The sequence below is a fragment of the Bactrocera tryoni genome, chromosome 4 (assembly GCF_016617805.1).
Source record: "Bactrocera tryoni isolate S06 chromosome 4, CSIRO_BtryS06_freeze2, whole genome shotgun sequence".
Taxonomy (NCBI): Eukaryota; Metazoa; Arthropoda; class Insecta; order Diptera; family Tephritidae; genus Bactrocera; species Bactrocera tryoni.
The window spans coordinates 79,362,564-79,374,395 of record NC_052502.1 but is presented as its reverse complement, the minus strand read 5'-3'; the positions used below and the strand labels follow the sequence as shown (position 1 = coordinate 79,374,395).

General features: G+C 37.5%; 2 protein-coding genes across 7 annotated transcripts in view; one reads left to right on the top strand and one right to left on the bottom strand.

Annotated features, from left to right (window-relative positions):
• The first annotated feature begins 107 nt into the window (after window positions 1-107).
• LOC120774887 (NADH dehydrogenase [ubiquinone] 1 alpha subcomplex subunit 10, mitochondrial) lies at window positions 108-1,979 on the top strand. Of its 2 annotated transcripts, XM_040104749.1 has the most exons (5): window positions 126-220; window positions 350-374; window positions 472-1,195; window positions 1,256-1,654; window positions 1,713-1,979. In XM_040104749.1, exons 3-5 carry the CDS (start codon window positions 473-475, stop codon window positions 1,806-1,808), a joined length of 1,218 nt encoding a protein of 405 aa, XP_039960683.1. In that variant the 5' UTR covers window positions 126-220; window positions 350-374; window position 472; the 3' UTR covers window positions 1,809-1,979. The 2 variants fall into 2 exon arrangements, with proteins under 2 accessions (XP_039960682.1, XP_039960683.1); XM_040104748.1 differs by lacking the exon at window positions 350-374 and having other exon boundaries at window positions 108-220.
• Window positions 1,980-2,366: 387 nt separating this feature from the next.
• The window catches only part of LOC120774871 (mucin-17), a 45,411-nt gene continuing 35,945 nt past the window's right edge, over window positions 2,367-11,832 (bottom strand). For all 5 annotated transcript variants that reach the window (XM_040104712.1, XM_040104713.1, XM_040104710.1 and 2 more), the window contains 3 exons: window positions 7,305-7,500; window positions 6,946-7,242; window positions 2,367-6,889 (listed from right to left, as the gene is read on the bottom strand). In XM_040104712.1, coding sequence (XP_039960646.1) covers window positions 3,057-6,889; window positions 6,946-7,242; window positions 7,305-7,365 — 4,191 coding nt within the window. In that variant the 5' untranslated portion in view covers window positions 7,366-7,500 and the 3' untranslated portion in view covers window positions 2,367-3,056. The remainder of the gene's footprint in view (window positions 6,890-6,945; window positions 7,243-7,304; window positions 7,501-11,832) is intronic.

The window sequence follows — 11,832 nt, the reverse complement described above, 5'->3', positions numbered from 1 at the left end:
TATTACAGGAAGGTAAGGAGGATTGTAAGAATATATTTTCTTAATATTTTCCAACGCAATATCTCTTAATATATTCTAACATATTTTATTTTTCATCACTCTGTAAGCTACCAGTGCGGCCAATCAATTTCAGTGACAGTTCAGTTGTCAACAGCTCTCATATGGCCTCCAATTTTTAGTATAGGAAATAAATAAGGAAATTGCATTAAACAGTTTTAAGGTGAGAAAAACAATCATAATCGTTTTATTTAAGCTTTTATAAGCTTAAAAGTCTTAAATATTTCGCTTTGCATATAGAGTGGGTCAATATCGCACTTGTTTTAATTTTTATTTAAATTTGTCGTTTTAGTACGTTTTCGGTGCAGAGCTGTGATGTAATGAGTTAATTCCAATAGTCGTACCGCTTAAAATATATAGTGTGCTTGCCATAGTAGAAACATAAATTGATATTTCGAATTAATTTATTTTCAGAATGGCCGCTGTTTTCCGTGTGGGCATTGTGCGTCTATGTGGCCGTAATGCTAGCCCTGCATTGCTGAACACGCAAGCTGCTTCACCAATGGCTTTGACGCAAAAGGCTTCTATCATGGGTAAATCTATGCGTGGTGGTCCACGGGTGCCTAAAGAATCCCCATATCCCTACAAAGAGAAACGATACACTGTGCTGAATTCGTTTTTCGATAAAACATCAAAACGTATGGATGAGAACTCTAAAGTCATATGTGTTGAAGGGCCGATCGGTGCAGGCAAAAGCAAGTTTGCCAAAGAATTGGCAGATGAATTGGAAATGTGTTATTTTCCAGAAGTCAACATGGACTTGATTTACATCAATTCCTACGGCTACGATATGCGCAAGCTAGACCCTCAATTACCTGAACTCTGTCGTTCTTATGATGTGTCTAACTTTTGCCGTGAACCCAATCATCCTTTGGCTGCCCAGTTCCAAATCCGCATGTACATGTTGAGATATTCACAATATATAGATGCCTTACAACATGTGCTTTCTACCGGCCAAGGTGTAGTTTTGGATCGAAGCTGCTATTCGGACTTTGTGTTCTTGGAAGCAATGTATAAGAACGGTTATATTTCGCGTGGTGCCCACTCCGTATATTATGAAATTCGCCAAAATACAATTGATGAACTACTGAAACCGCATTTGGTAATCTACTTGGACTGCCCTGTCGAAGCTGTTAAGGTAAATCAACTTCAATAATCGGTAAAAAGCATTTAATTTGTCAAATTTGATATTTTGCAGCAACGCATCAAAGCTCGTAATATTGACTACGAAGTTAATTCGAAGGTTTTCACTGATACCTACCTAAAGGATGTTGAAACGTTTTATAAACAACATTTCCTTAAGGATATAAGTAGCCATGCTGAAATCCTGGTTTACGATTGGACTGCTGGTGGTGAGACCGAAGTTGTGGTTGAAGATATCGAACGAATTGATTTCGGACAGTTCGAAGTTGATCACCACAATAAAAAAATGAAGGATTGGCGTTTCCCACTGGAAGCTGAGTGGTGTGAAGCCCGTATTAAATACTGTAACGAAAAAAGCACTTTGATGAACTATTTTAATGTGCCACGTTACGACGTACCAGAACTGGTGCGCGATGCGGATAGCAGCAAAGTTTGGCGCGATGTGTGGTTCAACGTAAGATTTATCTTATTTGATGAGTCTTTAATCATTAGCAATTTTTTTTGTATTACAGGCTCCTGGCATGAAATATCGCCCTGGTTACAATGAAGATATGGGTGACACTGGTTTATTAACCAAAACAACAATTGGCCTCAATCGACCATTATAAGCAGTCTTCAATTATTTGTTTAGTAAAATTTGAATAAAAAGAAAATAACGGAATGAAAAGCTGTATTAAGAATTGAAATGATGTGAAGTTAAGTGAAATAAAAAGGTAAATGAATGCAAATAACTAAAAGCTATTTGCATACACATATAGAAGTATATTTGTAAAGATTAATTTTTATTTTTAATAATTTTTAGGATTAAGAACAAGAATAAGTTATTCAACCATTTTTCAAACAATGAAATTGGCTTCTATTTAGTTGTACATATATTTCGCAAAACAGAAACAAAAACAAAAATACTTAAAACTTTCATCTGTATATACAAACCTATCATCTATATACTTATATCAACAATCAACTATCATACATTAAACATTTAGCACTATCAAAAATATACATAACTACTTAAGTACAAATACAACGAAGGGAACGAAAAACGGTAAGTTTCTACTTACTTTTAACCTTCATATTTCCAAACTGCTTAGGTCCATGAGCAATAAATAATTTCAAGCAACCATTATACCATTTGATGAAAGGGGTTAAAAATAAAGACTTTCGCAATCGTATTTTTAGGGGGTTTATTATCAACATTGTAATATTCCATTTTTATACATATAGGTAAAACAAGTAAATATAAATAAAACGCAGATATACATATATGTCCATTCATACGTTAATTAGAATATAGATTATAATTTACAGAATATTTACTAACGTATGGGACACGTGATATGCCAGTTAACTAAACGAAAACCATCAAAACTGGCATCTCTTCGGTAGACAGACTGATGAAAAACATTTGGTTAGCGTGTTTGCTCAGTCACAAAGGACTTTGCTAATATACAGTAGTCGATTAGATTATTATCATTCAAGTGAATATTAAATTTCGTATTTGTATATATGTATATATCTATGTGTTATCCTATCATTATTTGTGCATTTATATAATATAGTAGCTTTTATTATTCCATATTATTTTTGGGAAGACATTGGGCTTCCAGCATTTGACACAATTACTGCTAAATTGTGTTTGTGGTTGTGAAGACGAGCGCCTGGCTTTCCCTATATCTTAAACTATGCTAATAAAATTAGTTGACTTCGGCTTAAATCGTTTCCTATAGTTCTTATAAAATACATTATTTATAAAAACACATTTACAATAATATTTTACATGGTTTCAGTCCAGCTCTTTGTGACTATTGTGTCCAACATTTGTTGGTATTAATATAAAATATCTCCTTCGTGCTTTCTCAAATACGATTTAGATTATCACGCTTAAAGTTGCGTATTGCCATTAGTAGTTGATCTCTGGGATCTGTACTGCTGGGCGTAGTTGCAGGGCTACTATTTGGTGTGGATAGTGTTACACCTTTGGGAGGCGTTGGTGGTGGTGGTGGTACTAAGGACGTAGATTTTACGTCTGACTGAGCCTTTGTTGTCGTTGTAATGTTAGTTGCTGGATTCAAGCTCGTTCTGTTTAAATAGACGCTGGACGAATTCTGAAGTTTTAGTTCTGATTTGGCACTTTGCACCGGTTTTTGGTGGACTTTTTTTGTTTCCGACGTTGTTGTTACATTTGTCATACCTACGACACTGTTGGAAGTAGTAGTAGAAGATTTGAGGCTTGACCTTTGAGACTTGGGAATTTGATCCCGAATATTGCTTTCGGTTTCCGCCTTTTCTTTTGGTAAGGTATCGTTTGCGAGTATTTTCTCTTTCATCCCAGTCTTTCGCAGTGTGTTCTGACCAAATGGAGCCGCTACAGCTTCAGACTGATTGAGTTTGGGCTTATTAGCTTCCAATTGAGTGATGGAGGTTGAACGGAGCAACACTGAACCCACATTATTAACTGCCGGCATACTAAATCGGCTGGCGTTGCTGCGGGGCAAAGTCGATGTAAATACTGGTTTGGTTACTGTTTCACTTTTATTATTTTCCAATTCCGAATTTCCATTTAGCAGAACGGTTGTAATACTTGTTGATTTCCATTGGGTATTAGGCGACGGTCTCTGCTGAGTTGTGTTATTGGTAGTTGTATTTAAATCGACGTTTTCAATTGTTACATCGCGTAATGGTTTAACACTCATTGGTATATGGTACTCTTTCTCGGGGATGCCCATACGTTCTGTGAGTGTTATGGGTTTAGGAGCGACTGGCGGCGGTGCGTTCTCTCTTTCCGCCCAAAAGGCTGCCGCTGGCATTGAAACTCTATTATTTCGAATATGAGATCGCGTGTTAATCTCGATTGCTGCTGTTGTAACGGCCGCGCTTTGGCTGTCGGCATTCTTACCTCCGAAAATGTAGTCACCTTCATTTTTTATGGATACTTGTACTTTTGGACGTTCACTCCAAGTAGAAAAATTAATGCTTGGGGGTCCAGAGTATCGATATACTTTAGGCACCTCTTTGTGTTTGGTGTGATCTGTCGACGAAACTCTTGTTTCCTCTTCCTTTTCTGCATTAACTTTATTTTTTGGTGTCTCCGCTGTGTTGACCAAACTCGCTTTCTGTACTTCTTTTGACTCTGTGTTCTCGAAATTGGAAGTGACAATAAACTGTGGCATTGTTATATTCGTGTCTACTTGTTTTTGTGCATTAACTATGTTCTTTGGTGGCTCCACTAATGAGGGAATGTTTACTTTCTGTTCTACATCCTTTTCGTCTTGCCTTTTAAGTTCCCCCGCTACTTTGGTTTCTGCATCACTACTACTAGCCGAGCTATTTTTCCTTGAATTTAGAATCGTTTTGATGACTTCAGGACTTTGAAGGGATGGCGATTCACCAATACTAAGTTCACCGGACGATCGTCTACGACTGGAGCTAAATCCGTTGTGATCCACTTTCTCATATGTAACTTGTGCTGATGGTTTATCTAAGTTGGTCACGTTTTGTTGTCCAGCTATGCGAGTGAGCTTCTCTAAAGGGAATTGATTCTGATTGGTTACTTGCTCAAAGTTGGAATTCGGCTCACTATTTTCTGAGCTTAGTTTAGAAACTTCATTTGGATCTTCATTTTCTTTTTCCTGAATCTGTTGTGTGATTGTTGTGATACTGAAGTTGGATAACGTAGCTGGCTTAGCAGCCTGTATCTTTGGTTCATCTTCTGGCCTTTTAATTAGGGTGTCCAAACGCTTGTTATGAATTATTTCAGAAAGTTCTTCCACAATTTCATTTAAAGGGGTTGTGGGGCTTGGCAAAGCTAAGCTCTCTTTTTTAAACTCCATCTCATGTGTGTTCGTTGGTTTCTGATTTGAATTACCAACAGCTTCGATAAAAGATCTTTCTGCTTGGGAAATTGATTTAAAATCCAACATTGGTCGTTCTTTAATCTTGGGGGTGATTGGCGTATCCGGAGTCTTCTCAGTTACAAAACCGTCTACAAAACGTCCATCAGCAAAATTAGGCGGAGGAGATATTGGAATTGTAAAGTTCCAAGACGAACTATCCGAGAAATTAGGTGTTGCTTCTTGCGTTCCTGGTGCTGGTGTATTATCTCCGCTATTTACCTGTTCCTCAGCGGCTAAAACGACGAAATCTTCCAGAGTTTGTGGTTCCATTTGCGTTTTAACTACGGTTTTTCCAAGCTTGAAATTATACACCTTAATAATGTCGTCGTCATCTGAGCTTGACTCAAATGCCGATTTGCCATCATTTACTGAACTCTCTGATGGCAAACTATCGGGAATCGGAGAGGGTATAGGCTCGCCGATACCTGAATCAGCCTGCTTCGAAAAAGCGTCATCCTCATGCTCCAGAATTGATGCATTTTTAAGAGCCGTTAAATGTGCATTCAAATAATTACCCGAGTCCATTTGCTTAGACTCTTGGTCGTGTTCTAAATGGGATGTATTTTTCAGTGCACTGATATGGACACCCAGATAACTATCGTTATCCTGTGGCTCAGCAGAAAGGGACCGGGGCTCCGGTGTTGGTGTACGATTCAATATAATTTTGGAGACATTCGTTGGTTTAGGAGAGGAAACTTGGCTTTCCGTAAATGTATTTTGGTCGTTTTGAGACGCATTGGTAGTTATTCTTGGAAGGGGTTTAGGTACAGGAGAGGTTGTCTCAAGCATTGGTGTTGGTATTTCATTAGTAACGGGGTCGGAATAACGGGACTGTATATTTGCCATTTGCTGATTATTGCTATTGGGATCTATATGTACTTCAAGATTTGTATTTGCCGAAATAGGTTCGGGCGATATGGGTATTAGTGGACTTAAAGGTGTACCCGGTGTAGATGAAGACATTGAATGGATTGAAAGAGTATCCGAATCTGCATATGAACTGCCTCTGGGAGGCGGTGCAGGCGCTGTTGTCTTTTTCTTATTTTGTATCATGCGTTTACGCGGCGATGGTTCTGGGAACTCGATAGGTTGTTGGACGTTTTCAGCACTATTTAAATTCTGTACACTGCTACCAACCAGATTTCGTGCATTTTTCTGTTTGACCTGTGATTGTTCCATTTCAATTTCCAAATTAATATAACCATTTAAGCTAGACTCCTGTTTGCTATCAACGTTAAGACTGCTTATGTGTCCATTGGAATTTAGAGTGGTCACTTCGTTCAATGTAGAAAGATTTGGCGTTGATACGAAGTGATTTTTATGCGACAGAGAACTTTCTAACACCTCTAATTTATCAATATTGGAGTTCGTATCTTTTACGTTAGTTTCACCATTGGTCACGAGCACTGTCTTCTCTGGTATGGCAGTTTGACTCGGCGGTCGTGGTGCAGCACGCTTCTTTCGTGGAGGAGCCGATATTATGGATGGAGTTGTTGTTGTTGTGAGGGTTGCAGGTGGAGACACCGGAGTGCGAACGCAATTCATGCCTGTTGAGTCCATCGAATTAAGCGAGTTGCTTGAGCTGTATGGACTAGTCGTTTTCGTTGTGTGCTTTGAGTAGCGACTACTGAACTCTGATGAAGAGAGCGAGTCACGTATGATTGCCGTTCGATGTAGTTTTATAATTTCATCGGCATTAAAATTTCCATACGTTTCGGATTTGTTACATAATCGAATTTCAGAAAGGCCCACCGCACCAATAGTTAATTCACAGCTGTATACTTGACTCGAATCAACTACAATAGTAAAGAAAAGTTGTATAAAGTGTGTACAATAACAAAAAAAATTGTACCTGGATTTCTAAATTCATATTTTGATGCATCCAGTAGCTTGTTTTCGCATACTAACTCTAATAGTTTGCTTAGTGGTACTCGTGCGCCCAACCTCGCAACGTACAGCTGATCCTTCGGCAGAAGTACAGTGATGCGGAATGTCTGTTCAAAGGGCGCATTACTGGTGGCTGCCGGTAACGGTGTGATACGATTGTATTCCAATTGACTAGTTTCGTTGATGTTCGTGGACGAGACTGACAAGCTATTTAGGTTTGTGCTAGATTTGGACAGTTTGCCATTAGGTGTTGCCTTGTCGGCTATAAAGAAATTAAGATTATCATTCGTTAGGTTTGAAAAGAAGGCAAACAATAACACTCACCTTTGCTCCTTTTCCCCAACCACCGGTTGAGTGTGGAGAATCCATTTTTCATGTTGCTCATAATTTATGCTTAAAACATGCGCCCACGATAAAGACAGTAGAATTCCGACACTTAAAAACTTGTTACTAATGAGCGCTTATTCAATTTGGGCACTTAGCCATAATATCATGTGGTTCCAACCTTGGTTGCTGCTGCCTAAAATAATAATAACGAGTTAGCAAATTTGTAATCGTAAACAAAATTTATAAGTGGTCGTTAAAAAATCGTTATCGTTTTGATAATAGCTTTGTTTTAGTATAGATTATGAGACCAAAGGCTTTGACAAGTTTCCGATGGAATAATTTACTTTGATTTTAGTGCAATAATTTCAATAATTTCATGCATTGAATTGTGTGTTAAACCCGCTATTTTCTCTATATCTACGTTATCTCAATACTAATTTCCCTTCCGTCAATATTTGAATTAATAATGAAAACTATATTTGTTTTTTTTTTGCAATTTGGGCCCAAAAAGAATTTGCGTCAAACGTCTTCATCTTATCTGTTTATAGACCAGATAAGCGCTAGAGTGCGCCCCATTAGCTTCAACAGTTAGAAATATTTTTCAATTGTTTTCTGCTGGCTGCTGACGTATTAAAATTCAAATAAAGCTGGAATACTCGCTGTCTTGCACTCTAAAAGCCATTCATTACGGCATAGTTGTGCGAATTCCTTGGTCAAAACGAGAATTTTATCATGCATTTTAAACAGAATTAGAAGGATTTATTGCTTACTATGGTTAAGCTCATATGAATTGATTTTTGCTCGCAACCCTTATTTAGTTGCAGTCAAATGCGCACTTGAGCTCTATGTAATTACTCGCGCATGATCGTGGCATCGAATGTCATACATACATATGTATGTACATATGTATGCACGGCGGCTTACCCCCAAGGAGATTGACGGTAGTGAGCTGTGAATTGCTCAGCAGCCTTAGCAACAACAACCGCGCTTTGGCAGCTGATTGCGATCAAATTTGCTTGGATAAATTTATGCATTGAACTTTAAGAAATCTTCTGCCTGCAACTGTTGCGTCTTATTTTTTTTGAGATTATGGCACCATACAGATTATCGAAACACACGAATCAATCATAAAATGAAAGTGATCGGTCCGTACGTACATACAAGAATGTGCTTACCAAGTGTATATTCAACATTTCAATATTTCAAATCGATATCTCAAAAACTGAGGGACTAATTTGCGTATATACAGAGAGACAGACGGACATGGCTAAATCGACGCAGCTCATCACGCTGCTCATTTATATATAAGTATCCATGTTACAAGCATCGGGGCGAACTTAACGTACCCTGTTCAGGGTATAAAAATTAACTGAATGTGCCAATGTAATATATTCCTTGTTCAATTAAATACCTAAACACCATAAAACAATTATATACGACGCTCGTCAGCCCGACGTGCCATCAACAATAAAAAACATCACATTCATTGCAGTGTATTAGCAGAGAAAATGCCGACGCTCAAGTACGAGTAATTATTTTTGCTTTGCTCATTTACTTCAAACTGACAAATCGAAATACACTTGAATGCAAGTAAAATTTCCAGCACTGGTTCAACAGCCAAGTAGCTAAATCTCCAAGCACGTCAAGTGTAGCTGACATGCGCTTAATGCTAGGTGCTGAATAAAATGCTTACGTCTCGCCATTCAAATTAGAAGATGATACAATACGAGTGGAAGCGTAATAGTACGACGGCAACTATTATGGACTGCTGCGAATCGAAGTCCCCTCATATGCACCTAATGGCTTTACTATTTTTGCCTGTTGTTGTTTTCGATTACTTTGAATGCCAAACGCATCAGCGCAAGCGGAGGAAAGGGCTTGAAAAAATTCAAAACATTGACATTCAGTGCGTGAGCGCTTTTAACACAAATGCAATTAAAATTAAAAATTATATATGCTATGTGCTTTGCTATTGGGTATTGCGGACGAGTTGTGTACGTAAATACTTCGGTGTCGCCGAGTAAACGAGCACGTATCGGTGGAATGTTTGCGGTCTATTTTTATATTAATTTCATTGGGAGTTATTCAAACATATACATATGTATGTACATAGGCTCCAGAGCTTATAATTTTGTCACTTTTGCAAGTACACATAATCTGGCGCTGAAGCCGAGCATTCAAAAAACGAACAACTCTTACATTCGTCTTGGGCGAAACGAGAATTACTCATACGCTCTGTCAACATCGCATTGCTTACCTTCTCGACGTAAATTATTGACGGCGATTAAGTCATATTTACATACATAAACAATTAGTAATTAATTTAAGTGAAATGAGTTGTGATTTAAACATGTGTTTATTTCGCGAATGACCGCATAGGTTGGGAATTTCAGCGGTGAACAAGTGTCTTCACCTGTTGGTACGTTGAAATTAGCAAAGTGTTTTCTGAATATGCAAATGCCATGAATTAAAATGAAAAATTTTATTAATTTTCATGTCGAATGTTAGCGTTTATCGGAAAACGGTCTTACTATTACTCTCTACAATTGCTTTTATTCTAGCTTTATCAGCTAAACAAAACGAAGCAAATGAGAAGTAAGTCCATAACAATAAGAAGCGTGCGGCCTTATTTGGCAACAGACATTAGACAGTAATAATGAAGTATAGAAAAATCGATAAAATAGCACACGTCGTGTTTTTCTCCCCTCTCCGAAGACACGTCTTACCAGCCAATAGTAAAATAGTAAAGCTAAAGCTTTGTTCGGTGTGGTGTTTTGTTGATTCGTTCTTGATAGTTTAGGCGCAGCGCTAGTGGGACAATGTCGAATAGTGGAAAGATAGTAGCTAAATACATATATTCGAGAGCTAAATTGAACAAAGATTTTTTTCGCTTACTAAAGCTTTGAGTTGTTGTTTGTGAAAAAGTAGTATGTAAAATGAAGGTCGGATTAGCATTAAAAATCTACTCAATACGATGAAACGGATTCTATAATAGCGGCTTACTTTCTTTAAGCAATCTTCGAAGAATCTTTCTAATTCAACTTAGTATAAATAGAAATAATGAATAGAAAACTGTTATATGTCCAGCGGAAACTAGCCTATAATTTATTGGTATTCAAACAGATATGCCGCAGATCTTCTGAGTACAAAGTCTTCTGAAATAGATTTTATTACTTTCAAACATGAATGAATGAATTTCTTCCTGATTTGCCGCCTCTTCTATTCTTAATCACAATCAATATTATTTTCTAAATAATAATTCTATTAACGACCTTTGTAGTATTTTAGTACATATCTAACCTGTTTATCAGGCATCATATAGAACTGCACTATGTACTGTAGAAATTGCTAGCAATTATGGTTAGCAGAAAGAATTATAAAAATTTAATAACGATTAGTTAATGCGAGAACTTTTATAAGTGCTATTGTGGGAAACTCAAAACGTTAAGATCGCGCAATAATAAAAATGTGAATATGTGTGTAAGCGAAAGGCACTAACTCTACAGAGATTCAAGAAGGTCATCCCATGTGACGAGGTGTTTTTAAAGGAATTGTTTCTTTTTCTGAAAGTTATGTCTTTAAAACGACTTCGAGTTTTAAAAAATCGCTTTACTACCGTATTCTATACATGTTAAGAAATGAATTTATGAAAAATTGGGTAGTCGAAAAAGTCTTTTCGTATTTTGTCAATAGATGTCACCAGTGCTGCGAATTGTGGGTGGATATATGCTATTCCATATTATTTTATGCTCATAAGCTATGACCTCACATCAAAGTACATAACGGTTTGCTTACTTCGCATCAAACAAGGGACGTGTCACGTGCCATTCACTTAAATGGCTCACAATGAAATTCTTGAGTTCCAATTTACTTAATAGTAAAGTGGAACACTACCAATAATCGATTACTGAAAAAAAGGAATGTCCAAATATGCCTATGTACAAACATACATATAAAGTATATAAGAATAACCTCTGATGACAGAACAATACTTGTGCCACTAACCATATTTAAATTTACAATTATGACTATACCAGAACAAAAGTAAAGTATGCGGTTAGCCACAGTAAAAAAACATGAGCACACCCGCCAATTGTACTAACCCAAAGTAATAATAATTACAACAATAAAGGCCCAAGAGGCACGCATACTCAGTTGGCCCATATGAGGATTTTGGCGGCACTGAACCCACAAAAGTGTGTGTTACCCCATTTATCATTAACATTGCTATTTACACGTTGTTTTTGCTTTATGTGCACAATCATACATTCATGCATACATTTGTGCTTATGTACATATGTTTGTACAGGTATATTTGAATATTTGAACGTGAACATGGCTTAAATGAAGCTAAGTCGAGTTGCGTTGCGCTGGCAGTGACTTGCTGCTGCTGGATGTCTGTGGTCAAGCCAGCGGACATGCTGATGATGACTGAGTGCCGAATGGTATGCAAGCCGGCAAGTCATTGAACTCTGGCCCTCTTTTGTTGCGTTAATTCTTTGGCGCTGCCGAAGATGGTGCGCCG